Source organism: Rhinolophus hipposideros, assembly GCF_964194185.1.
Source record: "Rhinolophus hipposideros genome assembly, chromosome: 21".
In the NCBI taxonomy this organism is placed as follows: domain Eukaryota; kingdom Metazoa; phylum Chordata; class Mammalia; order Chiroptera; family Rhinolophidae; genus Rhinolophus; species Rhinolophus hipposideros.
Window position 1 is genome coordinate 44,410,355 of NC_138067.1, and position 25,839 is coordinate 44,436,193.

At 48.3% G+C, this 25,839-nt stretch overlaps 1 protein-coding gene across 16 annotated transcripts in view; it reads right to left on the reverse strand.

The window, feature by feature from the left end:
* Positions 1 to 954: 954 nt before the first annotated feature.
* Positions 955 to 25,839, reverse strand: part of VRK3 (VRK serine/threonine kinase 3) — a 39,974-nt gene continuing 15,089 nt past the window's right edge. For 11 of the 16 annotated variants that reach the window (XM_081031194.1, XM_081031190.1, XM_081031195.1 and 8 more), the window contains exons 7-15: positions 24,070 to 24,136; positions 23,024 to 23,108; positions 22,642 to 22,747; positions 21,027 to 21,119; positions 18,287 to 18,419; positions 17,074 to 17,194; positions 11,243 to 11,298; positions 7,971 to 8,119; positions 5,238 to 5,587 (exon numbers count right to left, since the gene is read on the reverse strand). In XM_081031194.1, the coding sequence (XP_080887320.1) occupies positions 7,971 to 8,119; positions 11,243 to 11,298; positions 17,074 to 17,194; positions 18,287 to 18,419; positions 21,027 to 21,119; positions 22,642 to 22,747; positions 23,024 to 23,108; positions 24,070 to 24,136 (810 nt within the window). In that variant the 3' untranslated portion in view covers positions 5,238 to 5,587. Of the gene's footprint in view, positions 2,940 to 5,237; positions 5,588 to 7,970; positions 8,120 to 10,322; positions 10,357 to 11,242; positions 11,299 to 17,073; positions 17,195 to 18,286; positions 18,420 to 21,026; positions 21,120 to 22,641; positions 22,748 to 23,023; positions 23,109 to 24,069; positions 24,137 to 25,839 lie in introns of those variants that run through there. The other 5 variants (XR_013992131.1, XR_013992132.1, XR_013992133.1 and 2 more) reach the window with 2 other exon arrangements.

Consider the following 25,839-nt stretch of genomic DNA (forward strand, 5'->3'; position numbering starts at 1 on the left):
TTCAAAGAAAGCCATTAATAGACTTTTCTATGCATTATAAACATAAACACACAAATCTTAAAATGTGTTCATACTATACAATTTTCTATCAATAGTTTGTCAAACCAGTATTTGAAGGAATCTTAGAGGGACTTCTTTAAGATGGGAGGGGGGTTAAGAATGGGTGAAAGGGGAAGGGATTAAGCAGTACAAATTGGTTGTTACACAGTAGTCATGGGGATGTAGGGTACAGCATAGGGAATATAGTCAATAATATTGTAATAACTAGGTATGGTGCCAGACAGGTACTACATCTATCAGGGTGATAGATGGGAACGGGGTTGGGGGCAGGGTGAAAAAGGTGAAGGTAGTAAGAAATACAAATTGGCAGCTAATACAGCATGGGGAATATAGTCAACTAAGTGGTAAAGATCATGGAAGGTGCCAGATGGGCACTGGACTTATCAGGGGAACCACGTCATAGACTGTGTCTAATGTACTGTACCCCTGAAGCTGAAGTAGGATAATATTGAATGTCAACTATAACTAAATACATACGTATATATATTCATGGGATGTGGAGTACAACATAGGGAAGATAGGCAATGGTATTGTACCAGCTCTATAAGTTGTCAGAAGGGTATTACGTTGGGGGGTGGGTTATCACTTTATGAGAGGTTTAAATGTCTAACTATTACGTTTCTTTGTACACCTGAAACGAATAAAAAATAAATTTAAAAAAAGAATAGCTTTGATACTTAAAGAGGTAAATTTTTCAATTCTTTAACAGGTTCAAGAAATTTTCGTAAACAACAGAGCACTTAGTACTAATTTTTGTTCTTTAATTTTGCATAATCCTACTGCGAGACAGACATTGGAAATTGTAAGTAAGAAATAAAACATAGGCTTCCCTCTGTGGATAATTTCAAAAGTCAAGAATTTTGGGGACATCTTCAGAACTAAAGTATAATTTCCATGCTTCAAACAAGTAAACAGGATTTTCTCGACTTCACTTGTTAAAAAGCCATTGGAGTTTTGAATGACAGAAAACTGAAGAATACTGAATGGCAGCAAATCATAAAAATCCTTTAATTGCTCAGTTCAAACAGTATGAAGGCTAAGTATGAAAACAATTTCCTTCAATATCAATAGGAAAGACATGACATGCTGTTTTTTTTTTTTTTAAACATTTTTTATCGGGGAAGGGGAACAGGACTTTATTGGGGAACAGTGTGTACTTCCAGGCCTTTTTTCCAAGTCAAGTTGTCCTTTCAATCTTAGTTGTGGAGGGTCCTGTTTAGCTTCAAGTTGTTGTCCTTTCAGTCTTAGTTGTGGAGGGCGCAGCTCAGCTCCAGGTCCAGTTGCCATTTTCTAGTTGCAGGGGGCACTGCCCACCATCCCTTGCAGGAGTCGAACCAGCAAACTTGTGGTTGAGAGCCCACTGGCCCATATGGGAATCGAACCAGCAGCCTTCAGAGTTAGGAACATGGAGCTCTAACCGCCTGAGCCACTGGGCCGGCCCCCATGACATGCTGTTTGAGCAGCATTATGGAGAAGATGGGCATGGCAGCTGACACCTTCCATAGAATCAGTCATGCTGTGTTTCCATTTTAAATAAACACTGTCCACCCTTTTCGCAAATATCCATCATCATTTGTCTTTGTAGTAGCTCCATCAAAGGCAGTAAAAATGTTCCCCTTAACTTCCAAATCAGTGTTAAAAATAAGACAACATGGGCCAGCCCGGTGGCTCAGGTGGTTGAAGCGCTGTGCTCCTAATACCGGGGTTGCTGGTTCGGTTCCCACATGGGCTAGTGAGCTGCGCCCTCTATAGCTAAGATTGTGAACAATGGCTCTCCTTAGAGCTGGGCTGCCGTGAGCAGCTGGAAGAGGGAGTGAGCTGCTGTGAACTGCTGCAGGCTGCTGTGGGCTACCATACCAGCGTGAGCGGCTGGCAGCCGGGAGAGCTGCCCTGAGCTGCTGTGAGTGGCCAACCAATGACTAGCGACCGACTGCCCCAGCCGGGGGAGCGCAAGGCTCATGACACCAGCATGGGCCAGGGAGCTGTGTCCTACACAACTAGACTGAGAAACAATGGCTGGAACCGGAGTGGGGGTGGGGAAGGCGGAAAAAAGGGGGAAAAGACAATAGGCCCCAAATGGAGTCGCTTATGCTAAACCCCACGTCACCAAACTGAGACTTAATGACAATCTCAGCTCTGTCAGAAATGGAATATTGAACCAGTCAATCAGGAATCACTGTACCAGCACTAGTGTGGTAATCTGCCTGACAGACCCCTGCCATCTCCTAAAGGAAGGTGACTTTGCAATAACCAAGCCACTTTGTGGCCTAGTATTCTTCCTTGTTTGGGTATGCCCTTCTGCCTATAAAAAAAGTCTTTCATTATGTAAAACTCCTCAGAGCTCCTCTCTATCTGCTCCGTGGGATGCTGCCCAACCCATGATACATTGAATAAAGCCAGTAAGATTTTTAAATTTTGTTTTTTTAACACCAGTAAGAGAGTCTCTGCAAACACGTGCTATTGTTTCTGAGGTCTCCTTTGGCGGGGATTTACTTGCTATAGCCTTAGAAGCAAGACTTTTTCACAAGAAACAAATATCCCACAAGCAAAGGGAATGACGTGTCCTTCCCAGCTGCCTACACGGCCCCTCTGGGAGACGCACCACAACTGCATTCACTGAGGGATCAGAGGGTCCTGCAGTAAAAATTATTTAAAAAATTCACCACCAGCACCAGCACCGCAGAGGTCTGTTTAACTTGGAGCCAGGGCTTCACTTTGCGGCAGACGTGCCGCGTCGGGAACAGAGATGGGCTCCAGCCACTGTCAGCCTCCCATGGCATGTGAGTCCTTCCCACCCCCGGCTGTGCTTGTCCTTCAGCCTCCTCCGTGCATCACGATGCCGCCTTGTTGCACGTACTTGAGAAATGCTTGCTGAATATCTGTTGGATCCAAAGAAAGATGAATGTATGGAAAGGGTAAGTGATAGGAGAGTGAGTGGTACATGAATGGATGAATGAATGGAAGGAGGGATGGACTGATGGATGAAAGGGTGCGTGGCAAGGTGCGCGGATGGGCAAATATAGGTGGTCCCTACTTACGATCATTCAACTTACAATTTGTTGACTTTACAATGGTGCAAAAGCGATACGCATTCACTAGAAACCGTACTTTGAATTTTGATCTTTTCCTGGGCTAGTGGTGTGTGTGCGCTTCTCCTTATGATGCTGGGCAGCAGCTGTGAGGGCAGCCCCCAGCCAGCCTCGTGGCCACACGGGTAAACAACCAACACTCTACACTGTGTATTAGATGCAGTTTTCTCTCTCTCTCTCTCTCTCTCTCCCCCTTCCTCTCTCCTTCCTTCCTTCCTTCCTTCCTTCCTTCCTTCCTTCCTTCCTTCCTTCCTTCCTTCCTTCCTTCCCTCCCTCCCTCCCTCCCTCCCTCCCTCCCTCCCTCCCTCCCTCCCTCCCTCCCTCCCTTCCTTCCTTCCCCCAGAATCATACAGACTTTCTTCTACGTTTTCTTCTAGAAGTTTCATAGTTTTGTATTTGAGTTAATTTTTGGTGTATTTGGCTGCATTTTTGGCTTACCATGGGTTGATTGGTATGCAACCCCTGGTAAGTCAAGGAGCATCTGTATGAGGTGTGATGAAAAAATATGGTGAATTTTTTTTGTTCGTTTTAAAGATTTTATTGGGGAAGGGGAACAGTGTGTTATTCCAGGACTTTATTGGAGAACAGTGTGTTTTTCCCAGGACCCATCAGCTCCAAGTCAAATTGTTGTCCTTCAGCCTTAGTTGTGGAGAGCACAGCTCAGCTCCATGTCCAGCCGCCGTTTTCAATCTAGTTGCGGAGGGGCAGCCCACCATCCCATGTGGGAATCAAACCGGCAACCCTGTTGCTCAGAGCTCTCGCTCTAACCAACTGAGCCATCCGGCTGCCCTTATGGTGAATTTTTTAATTAAAAAAATGTTATTACAGTAAAAGACACATTGCCATTAATCCCCCTCGAAATACTCCCCCTCGCTTTGAACACACATGTCCTATCATTCTTGCCACTTTCTGAAGCCGTTCTGGAGGTCCTCTTTCGTGAGTGTCTTTAGTTGTGCTGTCATGGCTGCCTCGATGTCCTGAATCGATTCAAAATGTTTACCTTTCATGGTCATTTTTGACTTTGGGGAAAAGCCAGAAGTTGCACGGTGCCAGATCCAGTGAATAAGGTAGATGAGGACAGACCGTAATGTTTTTATTTGACAGAAACTGCTGTACCAGAAGTGATGTGTGACACAGAGCTTTTCTGTCATGATCACAAAATACGGTGAATGTTGCTGCTGTGTACCGTGTTTCCCCGAAAATAAGGCCTAGCTGGACAATCAGCTCTAATGCGTCTGTTGGTGCAAAAATTAATATAAGACCCAGTATTATATTATATTAATTATATTATAAGAGCCAGTCTTATATTATAGTAAAATAAGACCGGGTCTTATATTAATTTTTGCTTCAAAAGACACATTAGAACTGACTGTCCAGCGAGGTCTTATTTTCGGGGAAACAGGGTACCTTCCAAAGGAAAGGCAGGGATCTTCAATAGGGGAAGTGGTGTGTCAAACCTTAGTCACAGTGTGTGACAAGTTTCAACTTGTTCGGTGCAGTCAGTTGGGTGTGAGCTACGGTTGAGAGAAGGTGTGTTTTAAAGTGTGCTGTAAATCATCCTCGATCATGACAACGCTCCATGTCACACATCGCTTCTGGTACAGCAATTTCTGTCAAATAAAAACATTACGGTGTGTCCTCATCCACCTTATTCACCGGATCTGGCACCGTGCAGCTTCCCCAAAGTCAAAATGACTCGGGACATCGAGGCAGCCATGACAGCACAACTAAAGACAATCACGAAAGAGGACTTCCAGAACCGCTTCAGAAAGTGGAAAGAATGATGGGATAAGTGTGTTTGAAATGAGGGGAAATATTTTGAGGGGGATTAATGGCAATGTGTCTTTTATTGTAATAATTTATTTTTTTAATTTAAACATTCACCATATCGTTTGATCACATCTCATATATGGAAGGATGGATGGGTGGATAAATGGAAGAATGGGTGGGTGGTGTCTACATGAAAGTGTGAACAAATGAATGACAGAGTGAATGGTTGGATGGAAGATTGAAGGGACGAGTGGGTGGGGCAAAAAAGGGAGCTAAACTTTTCCAAAAAGAACTTTTGCAGACACTTGACTCTCCAAACACCAGTGAAACAATTTATTACCAAAGCACAGTGGAGCCAGTGGTAGGAAGGGTCCCCACGGAGGGGGCCAGCTCAACCCTGAGTTGGGGATCTTCTGTTCACAACCCCAGAGGCTGGCGGGAGAGGAGGGCTGAAAGGAAACGACAGCAGAAGGGCGGTCATTACCTGGAGCCTAACTGCCGGGTTCCCTAGACTCTAATTGAGACTCTTGAGTAGTGTTGTCTAAAGCAGCAGCAGGAATGCACATTTGAGGGATCTTTCCAGAAGTTTATCTGTGATTCTACAGCACGTCTGGAGTCACATTTCTTCATTTTCCACCCCCTCTATCTCGAACTGCACGTTGAAAGTTCTGGAAGATAATAAAAATGGCTGTTGGTGCCTTTTTCACTCAGGGAGCTGCCTTTAGGCCTCTGCTGTGTAACAGGCACTTTCTGGAATCTGGAGATACCACCATGAACAAAGGGAACGGGAAACCTTTGCTGGGCGTACAATTCTGAGGAGGAAGGTGGAGGCATGACAGAAACACACACTTCCCTCCAGTGGGGGACGGGAGCTGTAACAAGAGAGGTGCTAAGAGGAGGCAGGGAGGTGCCTCACAGTGGGAGAGGGGTGATCAGGGAAGGCCTTGTGATCTGAGAGCCAGTAGTGAGAAGGAGCCAGCCACACAAAAAGCGAAGGGGAAAAGCATTCCGGACCATGGGAATGGCAAGTGCAAGGGTCCTGAGGTGGGATCAAGCTTGGCAGTGTGGCTGGCACAGAGGGATGGAGGGGTGAGGGGAGCAGGGGAGGTAAGCTAGGCAGGCCAGGGCAAGGAGGTGCCATAAAGCAAAGGGATGAGATGATCTTCAAGTTACTCCAAGGTCACCCACTCCTTAGGTGGCATCTCCTTGAGTTCCTAACCAAGGGACAAACCTGCTGCTGAGTAAGTGGCCCCCAGAGAGCAAGCAGATCTGAAACTATAGTGATCCTGACAGGGGAGGGTAGGTTTTGAGTTTTAAAATTTCCACTGCACTGGGCAGACAGGAAGGTGCTGCTGTAAGACAGGCCAGCACAGGAAGACTGGTCGCCCACCTGATACGTTCGATGGAGTCTCCGAGTGCTAGGCCATGCAGGAAGACAGATGCCAGAGAAAGACATGACCCCACCCTGATGGAGATTACCACCAGCGACTATGACAAGCGACTGCAGGGTTCCCCACTTCCAGGGGATCCCAGGAAGAGCGCGGAGGCAGAGACCCGGAGGAGGGGGACTAGAAGGGACATGGCCACTGCCTGGAGGGGCAGGGTGAGGGAGGACCCGGAGGTCTTATGGATAGCCGGGTGACAGAGGAGCCATCTGCCGAGCTGCAGAGACTGGGGCAGGGGCAAGCTGGGGGGAGAAGTCACGCTTTCACTTTTGGAGAGCCCCCGTGGTTAAGGCCGAGAGCCCACTAGAGGAAAGCACCAAACCCACACCCTGGCACTTGTGGAGTGGTGTGTGGCCGGGCCTGAGCGCAGAGCTTACCCACGTTATGTTATGCTGGCAGCCCTGGACGGGAGAGAGGGGTGCAGGGCTGAAGCAGCACTATCATCAATGTGCCACCCGGAAGAGGCCCGCCGCAAAAGACAGGAGGGTGCTGCTCACAGTGCACCTGGCCCTGGCCCCTTCAGCCTTGGTGTGATGGGCCCTGGGGCCGATGATTCCGGGAGGGGCTGGCTTGTGTGCTGTCCCACGCTGAGCAGCGTCGCTGGCCTCTACTCACTAGATGCCAGGGGCACCCTCTCCCTAGGAGTGCCAACCAAGCACGTGTGCCGACAGTGACAAGTGCCCCTGGAGGCAATGTCGCCTCCATTCGAGAACCCCTGAGTTAGACAACACTGCGCTCTGACTCCCGCCAGCCATGATGAGAGATATAACACCTCTGCGGACAGAGGAGCGCCTTGGGGAAGCCACTCTTCAGAACACCCACGCAGCCTTGCCAAAACTGACTACTAAACGAATTTCGTTGAGCGAATTTCAAAAATTCCTCTCTGCTCTCACACAGTGCTAACGGGAGCATAACCAGGCACGGTCTAGTCGTCTCTTCCAGGATGAGAACTCCATCCCCAGACACAGGCGCACAGCAGATGCCTGGGCACGCAGGTGTGCAAGGCAACGTGGTTCGTCAAACAAAAACCCGGGAACCCCAGCAAATGCCAGTCACTGGTTAAGAAGAGTCTCTTTCATTCCAGGGAATACGGCGCTGCTGCCATAAACAGGACGTTCGTGATGACAGGGAAGGGCTGCAAGATAAACCACCACGTAACAAGAGCAGGTGTGGCCGGGGGCACAGAGCCAGCCAGCTTTTTTTATCTGTGGGGCTGGGGGAGCCAACCCAAAGGACAGTGGAGACTACAGAGGGATGGGTGGAGGGACAGAGGGACGAAAGAAGGGACAGAGAAAGGCAGAGACAAATAACCTCTCACTGCTATTTTCCAGGCCCTGAATCCAGTCATGCCTAGTTTCCTCCTTGGAATTTTCTAGCTACAAGAGCCAATCAATCTCCCTCTTTTCTAAAAGCCAATTTGAGTCAGGTTTCTGCTATGGGCGATTCCTGGGGGCTTGGAAAGTTCCAGAACCAGTGGGAAAATCCAGCACGTAACTGGGACGTTGGCCCCTGGAATAAACATCAAGTGGCATCTGGAAAGCAGAACGGGGGGTGGGTGAGTGATAAGGGAGGGTGCTAAGACTCACAGACTGCCCACAGAACGCACCTATGGCACCATCCGGAGGTCCATGGGGTCGTAGGCTGACACCCGCAGATCCTGCAACACGGCTTCCAGATCATTCCTCAGAAGGGCATACGGTGGCTTCTCATCGTACTTGAGGGCCATCACAACCTTCAGGTACTTCTGCAGGGTCTCTGTGGTCAAGACATGGCCACTGTGGGGAAGGCCTGAGAGGGGCCCCGGACCCAGAGCCTGGGGGGCTGTGCCCAGAGGTTCTCAACCACGGTGCCCATCTGCTCAGCGCTTCCTCTGTGCCTGGCACTGCCACAGCACTTAGACTTTTTTTTTAAATGTCACACATGCAACAGAACGGTATCTTGAACACCAGCAAACCCATCACCCAGTGTCAACAACTGTTAACACAGCCAATTTTCCACCCAAACCTCTATCACTGCCCCCTTCTGTATTGTTTTAAAGCAAATTCCAGCTAATCATGTCATCTGATCTGTAAATATTTAGCGTTTATCTCTAAAATGGGGACCAGTAAACTTTCACTATAAAGTCCGAAGAGGAAATATTTTTGGCTTTGTGCGTCACGCCTGTGTTACAAGGACAACTCAGCTGTTTTCGCACACAAGCCGTCACAGATGATAGGTAAGCGAACGGGCGTGGGCGTGTGCCCAGACAACTTCCTTTATGGACGCTGCACCTTGGACGTCAGGTGCACCTTGGACGTTTCACATGTCATGAAGTGTTCTTGTTTCGATTTTTTCCCAGCCATTGCAAAATGTAAAACAAATCTTAGTTCACTGGTTTACAGACACAGGCCCCAGGGACAGTTTAACAGATAAAGGCTACTTTACAAGATAAAGGCTCTTTGGTTTTTACTCCCTAAATGAGCACAGTACCATTATTACACGTTTAAAAAGTGCCAATTATGATACCAGTAGGAACAGTCAAACAGACCCCACTTAGGGAATGTCTATGACGGGCCAGGGTCTGAGCTGAAAAGCTCATTTAAGTAGGGCTGCAGCAGAAGCTGAGGCAGTGCCCCTGGGCCCAGCTGCGTAGAGGATTCTGCATTGAATTCTTGGGGGCAACCGCGCAGGTGGGGGCTATTATTAGCTCCATTCTCTACAAGCTGAGGTTCAGAGGGGCCTCACTGAAGGCCCCTGGCTGGTACCTGCAGGTCAGACTGGAACTGGAGGCTGGGACGTCCACCCCATCTCCCACGCCCGGCCCCACCAGCCCCACCATCGCCAGCAGCAGAGCTCATTCTTTAAGAAGCGAGAACCCAAGGCTGGAGGGGAGTGTGACCTGAGCAGCAGAGCCATGATTTGAAGCCAGCGGTCTCAGGTACTAAAAAAAGTTTTGCCTCCTTCATAATTCCTCCGGGCACATCAATAAATAATGTTTATCCCTTGGAAAAAAAAAAAAGCCTTACAGAGCTGGAGGGGACAAACTATCCATTTCTGTCTCATCCTGCCTCCTGCTTAGAAAGCAATGTAGAAGCTCTACAAAAAGAACACTGAGAAAAACAAACAAGCAAAACAAACCAAAAACAGCCTAAATCTCCAATAACAGTGATTGGCTTTAAAAATGATGGTTTAGCCAAATCATGATACTGTGCGGCTGGTAAGAAGAACTGCGGTCGATGTATGAGCAAGAACACAGAACAGCCCCAATAGTAATTAATGAAAAATGCGAGCTGTCGACCCAAATGTATGTATGGTGAGCCTATTTTCGTTTTTATTAATTAAAACAAAAAATACTTTTATTAATAAAAACAAAAATAATTTTGTAAGTAAAAAGCAATGGTTTTGTAAAACAAAACCTTGTGTGCATGCAGGTATTTACCTATGACTGCTGTATATATACAGAGGGAGCAGCATATAGCAGAGACTGTTTAGACTGCTTACAGCTCCTGCCATCCCTGCATGCATGCCCCTTTGCAATGTGACTGTGTAAGCTGGCCTTGTGACTTGCTTAAATGTGGCAGAAGTGGTGTTCTGGGTCCCATGCTCGGCTGCATCCACACTTGCCCTTTTAGGAGGCTGCCACGTGAAGGAAGTTGGTCTAGCCTGGTGGAGGATGCGTGACCTTGGAAAACAGAGATGAGCCATCCCAGCTGAGGCCTCCGAGACCTTCCAGTGACAAGCCAGTGCCCATCGCCACATGGGAGGGACGAGAGCCACTTGAACCAGCTGCCCCAGTCGAACCGCCAGATGCCAGCACTGGCATGAATGTTCCCCGTAAGACCAGTCATGAACCGCTTGGATGAACCCCGCCCATATCGTTATCACAAAGAATTGAGGAGAAATAAAATGGCTGTTGTTTTAGGTCACTGTGTTTTGCAGGGGTTTGTTACCGGGCAATAGATAACTGATATGTACTCACCGTACTATTAACAGCGATTACTTTGGAAGTATGACTGGGGAAGGGACAAGAAAGGAACAGGAACTTTCACTTTTTATGTTACACATTTCAGTTCAGTTTAAATTATTTTATAAGCAAATATTCAAATCCCAGATAAAAAAAGGAGTAAAGAGTTTATAATATCAGAAAGTTGGTGATAAGCTAAATGTTTATCAATGAAGAATTGGTGAAATAAATTAAGACATATTCATATGATAGATTATATCATATGATACGATGGGTTGTTGTACCTAGATAGACCAGCATTTTTAAAACATTTAAAAAGATGGACATAATTAGAAATACATCTTACCTTATAACCTGTTACCCACATATATACATATATATATGAGCATAAATATGTATCGCTGCAACTAACCTCAGATTTCCTTACCTCCTGCAAGGCACTCATACTTTTTGTATTCTTTTAAAATTTTAAGAATCCTGTTCTTGACCCATTAAATTGACTTCATGACTGACTAATGAATCACAACTGCAGTTTTAAAATACTGACATTATGTGTATTTTACCACAATTAAAAAAAATACTGACAAAATTCTACAGACACCAACACAAAACATCTCCAAGATATACTCTTCTTCAATGAAAAAAATCAAGTTGGAGACCAAGACACATAATAAGATTCCACTGAAAAAACCACTATATGTATGTGGTTGTAGTTGTGTGTGTGTACGTGCGTGTGTGTACTGTTATTATTGTTCAGGAACACTGCTGAATTTGGGGGGAAGATTTTTGTTTTTCTACAAGGAGCACATATATGTGCAATTCGGAAAACTAAAGGAAAGAAAACAAAGGGGTGTAAAGAGCAGCGACCCCATGTGGGCCCAAAACCACTGGTCCTGCTACAGCCCCCCCCCCCATCCTTCCCCTTCAGGACATACCTGAGGGACTCATCCAGCGACTGCACTTTCCCACGAGAGTCTCCGGGTCAAGAAACCTGACAGGACAGAGGTATATGAGAAAGGTCTTTTTGGGAAGGGAGAGCAACCTTTAAACAGGATGTCCCACAGCTACATAGTAGACTCTTGTTATTTACGGTGGTTTCTATGCCCTACAGAGTCACCTCGACACTGAATCAGCCAATTCTGAACCTGCTTTTAGGGGAAGCATAGCGTTAGGTTCGTGCAAGTCTCTGGTAACATTTTGTCGATTAATCTGTACATCATCTTGTTTTATGTATGTTTCTGTTTAAAGACACCATATTTAATATAATGTGGATTTATTCCCATTGAACTCAAGGCCAACAGGACCCTAGCTCATACCTGAAGGAAGCTCATCTAACACACATATTTTCTCCATAAGCCACATCACAGCCTCCTTGCACTTAGGGACACTACAGCACTTCTGCACTATGTTTGGGGCCACTTTAAACAGCGAAATCAACAACAGAAAGCACACAAATGTGGGGAATGTGGCATTAGGTAGACCGCAGGAAGGACCCTGGTTTACAGTGTGAGAGCTGAACCAACAAGGCAGAGGGTTGCCTCGTTCAGCCTCCGCTGGCATCGCGGGCACCGGGCAACTCAAAATGTATTCCACTCTGCATGGCTGACAATGACCACAAAAGCACTGTGGGTATTGATTTTGGGGTCACAAGTACATTTTATGAGTGGGCAAATTCACAAATAGGAAATCTGTGAGTAAAGTTATGTTATCCACACACATATTTGTACACACACACACACACACACACACCCTCTTGGACTACTCAAGGAAAATGGAAATCTGTCCAATTCCTTTGCTCCATCCTCAGAGCACCGCCCACTGCATCTTCACTGGCCTGGGCCACTGGGCTGGCTCCACCCAGTCACTGGGCACTGCTCTTTCCTTCCCCCACCGCCCAGAAGTCCCCAAGCCCCACCCTCCTGCTCTCCAACCCTCTCTGCCCCATCTCCCCTGTCCACGGCTCTGGGCCCAGCTCAGGCCTCCTCCTCCCTCCTTGGACCCCAGTCTCCTCCCCAGCCTTCTGTGCATTCCCCTTATGGCCCCAGAGTCTTTCTACACCCAGAGCTGCCCCTGCCCCGCTCTGCTCACAGCCCTCCTCGGGCCCCCCAGCACCCTGGGGGAAAGCCCCTGGTACGCAAGGCTGCGCGGGTCCCTCTGGCCTTATCTCCCCGACTTCCTCCCTCGCATCTAATGCTCCAGCCATGGGAGACTTTTTCTAGTCCCCCAACCCAGTCACGCACCCACCTGCACCGCCCAGCCTCTGCACATCCTGTTACCTGCGCCCTGGATGGCTTTTCCCCACCTTGATACCTGCCAGGTGGCTGCTCTCCCTTCTGGACACAGCTCGTGGGCTGGTCTCCTGGAAGCTTCCCCTCCAGCCAAAGAGAATCTGTCCCTCCTGAGTACCTGTGCACCCCTGCAGAGGTCCACGAAACCCTACAGCCACTGGCATCCTTACAGGTATGTCCAGGAAGGGCTGGGTCCAATCCCTTTCTAGCGGCAGCCTCAGGACATGTATGGTGAATGAATGACTGAGAGTGGGAGTAAGGCCCTAAAGGGCTATGCCATCCTCAGGACGCTGTAAACTTCGCAAGCAATTCTTCCCCCAAAGGCTGTCACTGTGGTGTCTGCGGGACCTCCCTGCCTCTGGCAGCCTTAAGAGCAGAGACCGAATGCAATTTCTGTCTCTGCTTTCCCAGCTGGAGGCCTCGCACACCTGAAAGCCTTGGGGCATCACACCACTTCTCTGTGTTTCTTTTAGTCATTCATTTTGTCATGAATTAGTGAGTCAATATTTGTTGAATGAATGTAAAAAGGCCATGCACACAAGTGAGACATCTAAACAAGTTAGGGTTCCAGAAAACCTGCACGTGCCAACATCGCCCCCTCGTGGTCCTTTGGGTTACTGCCTTGAGTCACCGGACAAGTCTGGGCAGCGGGGCCCGCAATGACTGCAACAGCACCACTCAACATCTCTCCCTGGGGCATCTTCACGTGCTGGCCCTCCCTCCGGGGCCCTGGTTGGGATCTGGGGTTCTGGAATGAACTATTACTCATACTGAAGTCATCAATAGTAAAATGATTACAGCACCTATTTTATTTACTCTGTACCAACTTGGTGACTAGAGTCTCTTAGAGAAGCGTCTCACGTTCATCAATTATCTCTTGTTAAGTGGAACGTGGGAGAGACGTGAAAAGGGAGATATGACTGTTCTTAGGAGTCAGGGTAAGCAGGAGGAGGGAGGATTCAGTCCAGCGGAGCCACAGCAGGCGGTTTCACCAATGACAAGAGGTGCCTTCAGCTGACTCACATCTGTGTCCTTGGCATTTGCCAGCACAAATGCCCTCGGAAAACGTAGATGCCCTCGGAAAACAGGTTCTAAATGAATAAGTGAATGAAGGGCTCACATATGTGCTATCCTGTTTGCCTAAAATCTTGCCTGCCATGGAAACGTCTCTGCTCTCTACAGATCAGGTAGATGCCTGCTCTCTACAGGCATCTCTTGAGTAAAGGCTCACAAGAGGCCAGGTCCTGTGCCTCCCCTCTGCTCCCACAATGCCCCAGGCACTGCCTCCACCCTCACATGCAGTGCCTGCTTCCTGCCTGTGTGTTTCCTCCCAACCTGGTAATCCCGCCAAGGCTGGGGGCACGTCTGCACGAGCTGTGTCCACACAGAAGCCCAGGCCTGAGAATGAAGGCTCACACATTCATTCCTTATTCCTTTATTCCACAACTATTTCCTAAGCACCCACAACGCACCAAGCACTGTGCTGTGAACACGGTAAAGAGCTGACACGGCTCCTGCCCTCAGAGAAACGTGGCTCCAGGTGGCACTGTGGAAGATCTGCTACCTGCTATCCAGTGTCACTTCTCCCCTTCAATGGCAGAATCCCCAGGGTCAGCAGCCACAGGCTGGAGACATTTCCCAGTCCCACTGCAGCCCGGGGTGGCCACATAACCAGGAGACACACATCATTTGCAGTCCGGCCCTTTAAAAGCAATGGGAGACAGTGGCAACAGAGCGTGCACCCAGAGGGCATATGCGTGTGGAAGGGGGCTGAGGCACCCACCACCCTTGGTCTCCTACCTTGTGGGAAATAAACCTCTACCTCATTTGAGCCAGTGTTTTGGGGTCTCCTTGTAAGAGTAGCTCAGCCTTGTCCCTAACACAACAGAAGAGAGTCTAGGTCGTAAACTTCAGTCACACTCAACACTTTAGCTACTGGACTGTATGCTCGCACTGCCTGTGTCACTAATTCTGTGAGTTGCTGTTTTCACTTGGCTTCATTTCAAAGGTGGAAAACTAGACAATAAATGCAAAAATAAATTCCAACGAAACAGGGCAATGGCTCATGTTCTGGTGGGTTTTGAGGCTGGCTTCTGACACTGAGGCTGCCAAAGGCCTCCCTGTCTGTCTCTCCTTTCTTCTGCAGAGCGGTTAGTGACGTATCGGCACCAAAGTGAGACCTCCTCCTTGCCTCAATGCCACTCTGGAGGCAATTTACCTGTCACCTCTGCTAGGAGACCTGCGCTGGCCATTAAATCTAAAAGAGCAGTGCAATCTCACACCCTCAGAGCGCTGACCCAACAGCCCCCACCAGTTTGCCCTCTGGCATGCTGTGTTGCACTTTCTCTCTTTACTGTCTCCCCTACTAGGTGTGAGTTCCCTGAGGGCAAGGATATGTCTTAGTTATTCCTGTATCCCAGGGCCTAGAAAAAAGCCTGGAGCATAGTAGGTGGTCCATACATATTTGTCGAGTGGAGGAAGGCTGTGTCCAAGCACCAGCGATCCATCCATGATAAGCCTCCCACATGTGGGAGACACTGGCTTTCAGGTGAAAGGGCCCCTCTGCAGTTGAATGACCTGAGTGTCGCGTGGAAGCGCCCTTACTTAATACCTGTGTGACCTGGGCTGATTACATAAGCAATCCGTGCCTTAGATGGCAAGAGCATTTATTCCAGAATTGTTCTGAGGATGACACAGGGAAGCACTGGATGCAGTGCTCGGCACAGACAAGCATATGACAAACATTAGCCTTGAAAACGTCATCATAAGCAGGCCAATGTGACAGGAGCAAACCCCTTCCTTTGAGCATGAACAAGCAGGAGGCCTGACGCAGTGAGGGCGAGGGCAGAGGTTCCTGGGGAGTGATGATTAAGCTGGAACCTGGAGATTCCAGCGTGGTACCACTTATGCCAATCCAACACACACCCAACAACACGACATATATTTCAAGGGCACAGATACATCTAAACAAATTGGGGAGAAGTATTCAGAGGTAGTGAATTAGCAATGTAGTTAAAAGTTCAAAACTATAGCATTGAGTGAAAGAAAGCAAGAAACAACGGAATTTAGAGCAGAGTACCATTTATGCAAATTAAATACACTCATCATATATAGTTCAAGGACACAGACACAGCTGTACAAACTTATTTCCAAGCAGTATTCAGAAGCAGCAAACTCAATGCACATGTAACAATGCGCTTACAGCTGAAGAACAGTGTTGAGAAAGGTCAGACACAGATGCGACGTAGAGAAAACCATTTAAGCAAGTCAAATACACGCAGTCCTACCTCCAATATGCAGATGTAAGGATACACATACATTTAAGCAAATAGATCAGTGTAACATGTGTTAAGTATGTTTGAGTGGGTGTCCACGGTTGAGAGAAGGAAGATGGGGGATATCAAAAGGGGCAAAATAAGAGAGAGGCTCAAGATGAAGCAGTGACACAGCATGTTAAGAAGTGAGAAGAACAATGGACCCAGGGTTGGTCACTGCAGTTTTCCTTTTTCCCACTCTGTACACTTTCTCTGGAAAATCTCATCCTTTCCCAGGGCTTCTGCTGACAACTCCTGGGATACCGCTGAGGTTTGAATCTCCGTTTAGATTTCATTCCTGCCCCTGAGACACAGACAGCCACCCATCTCCTGGACAGCCGCTCCTGGGTGACACCTAGGCAACTCTCATCTGTTCAAGTCTATCCCCGATCTTGAGTCCCAACCTCTAGACCTGCAGGGCTCCCTGGCGTCCTGATGCGCACTGTCCTTGGTACTGAAACGCAAACGCCTACGCTCACCTCCCTCTGCGCCAAGTTGATCTGTCAGTGGTGCTAAACCCACGCGCAGCGCTTCCCTTTGCGCTGTTGTCCTCTGTCTTTGGTGCTGAACTTTCCACCCAGCACTTCCCTTGCATAGTCGCCTCCCCGCTGTCCTTGGTGCTGAATGTCTAAACCAGCACGAGCAGGATCTGGTGATTTTACACGCAAAGGCGAGGGAGGGGACTAACACCGGAGGCGGGTGTTGCCCTGTGCCGAGGCAGGGCCCACACCTAACTGCTTAGGTGGCCCACATGCCTGGGAAGGAATGAACAAGTCATGGCGTCCTGTGCACAGTGGGCATGTTGTACAGGCCAGAATCTGTGCTGAGCGCTGTGTGCTTGACTCCCTTGAATCTTTCCATTCCCCCTGCAGTGGGTACTAATAAAATCCCATCTCACAGAGGACACTGAGGCTTACGAAAGTGAAACTGCCCCCCAACACCCTCCAGTGGTGGGGCCGGAGTCTGACCCCGGGCAGCATGGCTCCAGAGCCCACGCTCCTGTCTGCTGGAATGGATGGGAGCACACACACCTGAGAACTGCAGAGGCCTTGGCTCTGCCAGACGCTGCCTCCCCCTCTTTTCTGTCCCGTTGGGTCCTGAGATTCTGCCCCACCTGCAGGGGTGCTGGGGCCAGGGCTGGGCTCTGCTGACCCTCACACTCACTTCTGTTTCAGCTTCATGATATCCTCGGTGTTAGGAAGAGAGTTTGTCCACGGCAGTGTCCCATAAAGCCACTTCAGCAAACAGTAGCCTAAGGTCTGGAGGTCACTGCGACGGGAGGGCCCTGGGGAAGGAGGGAAATAGATGGCAACTCAGTCTGGATGCTCCACTCACTGAAATGTCCACCCCTTCCTCTTACTGACTCAACCATGCACTCACATGCTCATCCACCCAAACGTCTGAGCTCTCGTCCATTCATTCCCTCTTCATTCACCCTTGCACTCTCTCATGACTCTCAACCACTTTCATTCATTCTCTTAGGCATCCCTTCATCCCCACATTCACTAGCTCACTCCCTCATCTACTTGTCTTTCATTCATGCACTCATTCATTCAATGAGCCCTCAGAGCCTGTACAGCAGGCCCCATCCCGTTCTCAAATGGGATTACCTGAGCTACAAAGGATACAGAACAGGGCATGAGGGAGCCCTGACGGGTGGGCACTGAATACAGCCTTGGTAGGGGAGCAAAGGAGTCCATTGGGTTTTATTTTTCTTGCGCTTCCTAAATGCCATAATTTAGACAACAATTTGTAGAAGTATTCAACAAACACTGAGAGTTGACTGTCAGACCTTCTGCCACATGACCTGAGGCACAGGCACCATCCACTCCCTGGGTGAGCTCAGCCTGGTGGGAGAATGCAGGCAGGACATGGTGGCCATAGCAAGAGATCTGGGAAAGAAGGGCTGAGACCTCCTCAAGGAATCTTCTGGGCTCACTCCGTACACTTTCCTTGGATAATCTCATTCCTTTCCCAGGCTTCAGCTGACAACTCCTGATATCCTGCTGACATCTGAGTCTCCGTCTGGACTTCACTCCTGTGTTCCCAATATGGATGGCCAACTGCTTCCTCGACAGCGTCTCCTGGATGACTCTTGGGCAACTCTCATGTTCCCAGTATACACCATTCTGAATCTGAACCTCTGGACCTGCAGGGCTTCCTTGTATGCAACTACCTTCTGTCATTGGTGCTGAACCACTACCTACAATTCTCAAGTGCTTGGGGGCGCTATCCATGGTTCTGAACCCGTGTCATGGGTCCCTCAGCGTGACTCCAGTGTCTGGCCATCTCTTGTCTGTGGCTGTGAAAACCTAGAGCTGACCTAGGGATGAGAAGCGTGTCTCCATGGTCCCGAACCCTTTCTGTGGCCTCTTACCGCATCCCTTGTGCACGTCCATGCTAATGAACTCGAGGTCTCCCTCATGTGGGCTCTTGCTACCTTCCATGTAGGCCACATGTCTGCCACCTGGAGCATAGCGGAAGGCGAAGCCATAGCCTGCCAGGGTCACCTGTGTGTACATTGGGAGAAGTCGTACAGTTTGGATGTTAGGAGCTCGGACCCTGGAATCAGAGATTTTTTTTTACCCCCTTTCCCCCATCACCTCATTCTGGTTCAAGCTGTGTTTCTCAGTCTAGTTGTGTAGGACACAGCTCCCTGGCCCATGCTGGTGTTGAGCCTTGGGCTTCCCCTGGCTGAGGCAGTCGGTCGCTAGTCATTGGTCGGCCACTCACAGCAGCTCACGGCAGCTCTCACCGGCTGCCAGCCACTCACGCTGGCCACCGAACGCTCAGCAGCATATGGTAGCCCATGGCAGCTCGCAGCAGCCCACGTCAACCTCTGGCTGCTCACGGCAGCCCAGCTCCAGGGAGAGCTGTTGTTCACAATCTTAGCTGTAGAGGGTGCAGCTCACTAGCCCAGGTGGGAGTCGAACCAGCGACCTTGGCATTAGGAGCAGGGTGCTCCAACCACCTGAGCCACTGGGCTGGTTCCCAGAGATTTCAATTGTGGGTGAAATCTGAAACAACCAAATGCCAAACAGTACAGAAGGGTATGAAGTGAAAAGCACCCCAACCAACCATCCCTATTGCTACCCAACTCCATAAACTCACTGCCCAGAAGTAACCTAATAAGAGTAAATAATAAATAATAATAAATACACTAACAATAAATACAAGTAATAATAGTTTCTTATACAGTGTTTCAAATTGTTTTCTTTAAATAATCAGTAAACACATGTGGACAGGGAGGGGGCTCTAGTTTTCCACAGAGGGATCACAGTATACTTCGCGTTGGGCACCCAGCTTTTTGCACTTTAATAGTGGTTCAAGGCATTAACTCTAGAGTCAGACAGACCAGGTTCAAATGCCAGCTTGGCTGTACAACCTCGGGTAAGTTATGAAACTTTCTGTGCTTTCATTTCTTCATTTGTAAAAACAAATACAATGATAGTCCCCACACTGCAGGGTTGTGATGAGGCTTAACAGTCGAAAAGGAAAGTAAAGTGCTTATCCACCACACACACACTGTGAGCCACAGCTGCTTTTTAACGGCTGTATCGTATTCTGCCACCTGCTTTTGTCTATGTGAGACCTACATCCTTTTCTTCTGGTCACAGTTTGTGATATTTAATTTTATGAGTCAACTTCCCTGGGCCACAGGGTGCCCAGACATTTGGCCAAACATTATTTTGGGTGTGTCTGTGAGCATGTTTCTGGATAAGATTAACATTTAGAAATAAATCATATTCTAAGTGAAGTAGATTGCCCTCCTTCATGTGAGTGGGCCTCATCCGATCAGTTGAAGGCCTGAACAGAACAAAAAGGCCGAGCGAGAGGGAACACCTCCTGCGTGAATGCAAGAGCTGGAACATTGGTCTTTTCCTACCTTGGGCTTGAACTGAAACATTGGCTCTTCCTGGGTCTCGAGCCTGCCAGCTTTCAGACTGGAACTCACAGTCAACTTTCCTGGTTCTTAGGATTCTGACTAGAGAACTACACCACCAACTTTCCTGGGTCTCCAGCTTGCCAACTGCAGATCCTGAGAGTCTCAGCTTCCAATTCCTTATAATAAATCTTTCTGTATAAACACACACACACACACGCACACACACACACATTCTGTTGGTTCTGTTTTTCTAGAGATCTCCGACTAATACAGTTCCAGGATTTTTCTCTGGGATCAACTCTCTCCAACTCTCAGTCCACATGACTGAAGTGGGGCTCACCTGATCCATTTCCACTGGGTTACTGAGGGGATTTAAGCTTGATTTGCCGGTGGTGATTTTGTCACCATGAGGGAAGAGAGTCTGCCTGATAATGAGCAATGTACAAACAAGAGGCCAGAGATGGAAGAGACAGTTTCCCAATGACAGGAGTTCCTAGATTCAGCCATATCTAAACTCAGTAAGTTTTTCTACTCCATAGACCAATAAACTGAATCACTCCCTTTTTTAAACTTTATTTTTTTTGCTTAAGCCATGTTAAATTGGATTTCTGTCACTTGCAACTGAAAGAGTAATTAAAAATTACTTTACAACACTATTTAATTATACCCTACTGGGAATATATACTTAAGGTCTTCTCAGTGTTGTCAGGAACGTTTTGTACATATACCTTTCAACAGTCCTATGAATATAAGGGTAGGATATATTCCTAAGGAACTGATGGATCAAGAAAACATGCATTTAAAATTTGACTGCTGTATCCATCCAAGTTACCTTCCAAAAAGGCTACCCAATTCACACTTCCAACAGAATATAAAGAACTCCTATTTCCTAACATCCTTATCACCAATATACATTATCATTCTTTTTAATTTTGTCCACCCACAGGGTGAAAAATAGTATGTTTTAAATTTCATTTTTGTGATTATTAGGGAGGTTGATCATCTTTCCATGTATTTAACTAACCTGTGGATTTCTTTTTCTATGAACTGCTTTTCTTATCCTTTGTCCATTTTTCTACTAATTCCTTATCTCTTATTTATTCAAAGGAACTCTTTATATATGATGGATAGCAATTGTCTGTAATAAGCATTGTAAAATAAATGGAAGTTTTGAGACAGATGAGGTACTGAGCCCAGAAAACCCCCAGGCTGGGGAGGACCTGGCTATTACCTGGCTCAGGTCCTCTGGATTCACAAAGATATTCTCAGCTGTCACATTTCCATGAACATACTCATTCTCGTGAAGAAACTCCAGGGCATCCAGCTGTGGGAAGACATAAGCATCTCCATGAGTGGCACACCTAACACAGAGAGGCACCGAGGCAAAGCCCGGAGAATGAATCCCCATTGTCAGACCTGGGGTCCTAGGTACTGCTTGTGACTGAGGGTGGGGGATGGGTGGGGTAGTTTATACCTGACTAATTCTGGGTGGAACATTAGGAAGGCCTAAGCATGTCTTCTAATTAGGCTTTACAAAATTCAGCATTAAAGCTAATAGTTGTTTTTCTATCTATCTCATATCTATTTCTTAGTTGATTGCAAACTCAGGAGGGGAAGAAGTTGAGCACTTACTGTCTCCTGTAAAAACAACAACAAAAAACCCAACACCCATGTACATCAAAGAATTCTTGTTATTTCTCCAAGAGAGCAGAAATAAATTTGGTTAAGCCATTTGTATTTTTATCTCTAGCTCTGACTTTTCCACTGAGCTCCAAGCTCAGATATTGAACTGCCCAGGAGTTAGTTAAATCCTGATGACACCCCGAAGCCCCCTGGGAACCCAAGGTTTAACTGTCTACCAAGTTCTGCTTGTCCCACAGCGTGGCCCTTCCTCAGGCCTTGTCCTTTCATGCTGACCTCACCTGGCCTTCATCTCACCGCCTCCAGCCCCTCCCCACACAGTCCTTCTGCATCTAGAGCTGACCCTGTGCCTCCCCTGCTCCCAATTTTCCCATGGCTCCCCAGTGCCCTCAGCACAGAGTCCCAGCTCCCCAGCTTGGTGTTCAAGACTCTGTGTGACCTGGTCACTGCTGACATCTACACCAACCTCATCTCTTACCCTTTCCTCCTTTATATGTCACACTGCAGACACTCTGAGCATGAACACCTTTGGGATTTAACTAATATGGCAGGTACTTGCCACTTTCATAGCCTCTGCAATTTAAATTGGGTCCTTTAGTCTCCATCATAAAGGGGATATTTCCATTCAGAGCAGTTTTCACAATTTGTGCAAATGTTGAATACCATTGTCTCCCACTAGGTGTCAAAACCATGTCCGTGCGGCTCCCCACTGCACTCCCAGCCCCTGGGACAGGGTCTGACACCCAGCAGGGACCTGACAAATAGTATTGAAAGGATGGATGAAGGAATGAACGAAGGAACCAATGCCTTATGCTCTCTCCCCGATACAAGCCTTTGCCCAAGCTGTATCCTTGACCTGGAATATTTTCCCCACATATCCCCATTCTCATGCCATTCAGTACCTTGCTATTTCCTACTCTTGGCTTAGAAAAAAACCTCCATTGGGAAGTCTAATCAAACCCCTCAGTTTGAGGCTGGGGCCCCTTCCTGCAACTTCCATGGCTTCCTGAAAACCCCTCATGGTAATGCTTATTGCTTTGGTTCTAACGGGTTCACCTGTGTCAGTGTGCTAGCCCCTCTCGCCCCCCGCCCCACTGTCCAGCAGAGGGAGGCGTGGGCCGAGTGTGGCAATGAACAAACACTGATAAACCAGAACCCGGGATGCCATCCCCTGGACAGGAGCCAGTAGTGCCCAGGTAACATACCAGCCGGCAGGCCATCTGGAACACTGACTGCATGGACATTTTATGCTTCGGGTGGTCATCCAGGGCAGACTGAAGGCTCCTCCCCAGCATGGGGAGCACCAAGAACCTGGAAGACATGAGTATCCCAGGAGGTAGGAGAGATGACTACGGGAGGGGGCAAAATACAGGCCACCAAGGACGGACTGTGGCTGGATGGCTACGAGGTCCTGGTCCTGGGGAAGACGAAGGGTTCTGATTGGTGGGGAATCAACCGGATGCCAAGCAATGGAAAGGAGGAAGCAACTAACTGGCCAATGGCTCCAGGGTCCAAGCCAGGCCCGGGCACATGACAGGGAGAGAGAGAAAGGGGCCAGCGAGGTGGGAGGCCAGTGAGGCGACTCACCTATACCTGTCCTGGTGAACACCAAAACCGGCGCAGGTGGGGACGGCCAGCAGGGGGCTGGAGTGCAGCCTCTTCCACTTGTTCACTGTGGGAAGCAGGAGCCCGAGAGGTTAGAGGTCGCCTGGTCCCAGGCCCCCGGGGACAAAAGCCTGTTCTCAGACCAGAAGCAGAGTGTGCCTGAGCCCAGACGAGACCGTGAGTCTCCTGGGCGGAGACACCACTTCTGTGGGTGGGTGACAATGAGGGCGGCAACAGGGTAGGCCTGGTTGACCCCTGAATATCTAATCTGTCTGCAGGTGACAAGGGGTGAACATGGGAGAAAGAATATAGAAATCTACAGTGAGTGGGAGGCGTAAGAACGACAGAATAACTTCTGAAGTCACCCATACAGCTAATAGGATCAGGAAATGTCTAAACTGGTCATGGTGTCACTTGATGGCTACCCATCTTCCAGGATCTCAGTTGGATGGTACAGGTCCAATGGTGTGTGATAAAGGTTTAACAACTGACTGTCCAGGGCAAGAGCGCTGATGTGCAGTGTTTGCAAACTTCTGTGGCGTGAATACTTCCCCCCGTGGCCAAGTTCAAGCTACTGACATATCACGGAATGCAGGCTTAAGATGTGCAGCAGCATGCCATTACGTGCTATTTTTCACCATCCAGATACAGTGGAGGTAAATAGCCTCGAGAATATAGACAATAGAAATGCAGGCAAATAATTAGGAAGTGATAAATTTTGAATATTTACTACCCACGTTCTTAATATAATTTGTTTGATAGCAAGTTAATGTAATTAATTTTAATAATAGCTATGTTTAACAACCGACTTGCAGTATTTCTGAGAATTTAATACTTGGCTCTCAAGAGCCGGTCAGAGCTGGCCTCAGCCCACATCACCTGCCCTTGGAGGCTCAAGGAGTGACATGAGCAAATCGGGGCCTTTAATTTACTCCCCACCCTTCCCACACCTTTAGGGAGAAGCTAGCTGTTTTGACTAGGCTGGTACCCCTAAGTCTGTCTCCCTAACCCACGTCCCCGCAGGATACCTTGCAAAGGTTTGGCAGCCCGCTGGAAGAAGTTCTGCTCATTGAACAAGCGCCCATCCTTGGCATCCTAGTGGGGGACGCAGGGAGAGAAGTCTGTCACACTGGAATCTCTTAGACAAGGGCTCCCAGGTCATCAGTGGTCACGTGTTACCCCAGGGCAATGCCAGCCATAACCCAGGGTCCCCATCAGCTCCTGCACATCAGAACCAAATTCCCTAGGATGCGCACGTGAACACATATCAGAGACTTTGAGCTATCCCTCATTGCCCAGGTTCCTTTCCTTTTTTTGTGATAGGATCCACAAGTTTTCCCCAGACATGTGGCCTTCAGACAAAAACCACATTTCTCACTCTCCCTTGCAGTGAGGAATGACCACATGACAAGTTCTGGCCAATGGCGATGTGAGCAGAAGAGATGTGGGCAACTTCCGGGTTATGTCCTTAAAAGGCTGGAGCAAGCTCTCCCCTTCCTTTTCTCCTATTCCTGTTGGCTGGAATGCAGATGTGATGGTGGGAGCTGGAGCAGCCATATCAGCACACGAGATGAAGGTTATGAGCTGAGGAATTTGGTGCAATAAGAGAGAAAGAGGGGCCGGCCCAGTGGCTCAGGCGGTTAGAGCTCCGTGCTCCTAACGCCAAAGGCTGCCGGTTCGATTCCCACATGGGCCAGTGGGCTCTCAATCACAAGGTTGCCAGTTCAATTCCTGGAGTCCCACAAAGAATGGTGGGCAACGCCCCCTGCAATTAAGATTGAACACGGCACCTTGAGCTGAGCTGCCTCCCGGATGGCTCAGTTGGTTGGAACGCATACTCTCAACCACAAGGTTGCCGGTTCGACTCCGGCAAGGGATGCTGGGCTGCGCCCCTTGCAACTAGCAATGGCAACGGGACCTGGAGCTGAGTTGCACCCTCCACAACTAAGACTGAAAGGACAACAACTTGAAGCTGAACCGCACCCTCCACAACTAAGATTGAAAGGACAACAACTTGACTTGGAAAAAAGTCCTGGAAGTACACACTGTTCCCAATAAAGTCCTGTTCCCCTTCCCCAATAAAATCTTGAAAAAAAAAAAAAGAAAAAGACAGAGAGAAAGAAAGTGGGCCCCTTGGTAATGAAACCATCATATCAGCCCTGGACCACTGCCCCCAACTTTCAAGTGAAAAAACAATAAAATATTATTTTTGCTTAGGCCACTGTTAATTTGGGGTCATTTTTTTTTTTCTAGCAGTAAAGCCAAATATTTTAAGTAAACACAACTAGTACAGCTGGGTTAAGAGCACAGGGTCAAAGAGAAGTAGGTTCAAATCCTAGCTCTGCCATTCATTCATTCTTTCTACAAAGCTATTTTGTGCCGAGTATTGTTCTGGGCTCCGGAGATAGACCAGTGAACAAAGCAACTTACATGCTGGGTGCCCCTGGGCAAGTGACGAGTCCCTGTTTCCTCATCTGTTAAATGGGAAACAAAACTACCCCACAGGCTTGTTAGTGAAACTGTCAGCTCAGGGTCAGTTAGAGAGCAGGCTCTCCACAAGTAGGTGCTGTTACTACTCATCTGTGAGCCTGGCTTCGCAGTCCTGGCTCTGAACCACTCACACGGCCTCCATCTAGGACCAGGGAGGCTCATAATCCCAGCACTCAGCGATGAGGTGAGGCCACCAACCGTGACCACGCCCCTTAATTAGGCACTTCCTCTGTGCTGAAGGCGCAACTCACCTGCCTGGTTGCCCTCACTTTCTCGGTTTACTTTTTCCCTTTGGCCCCCTTCATGTG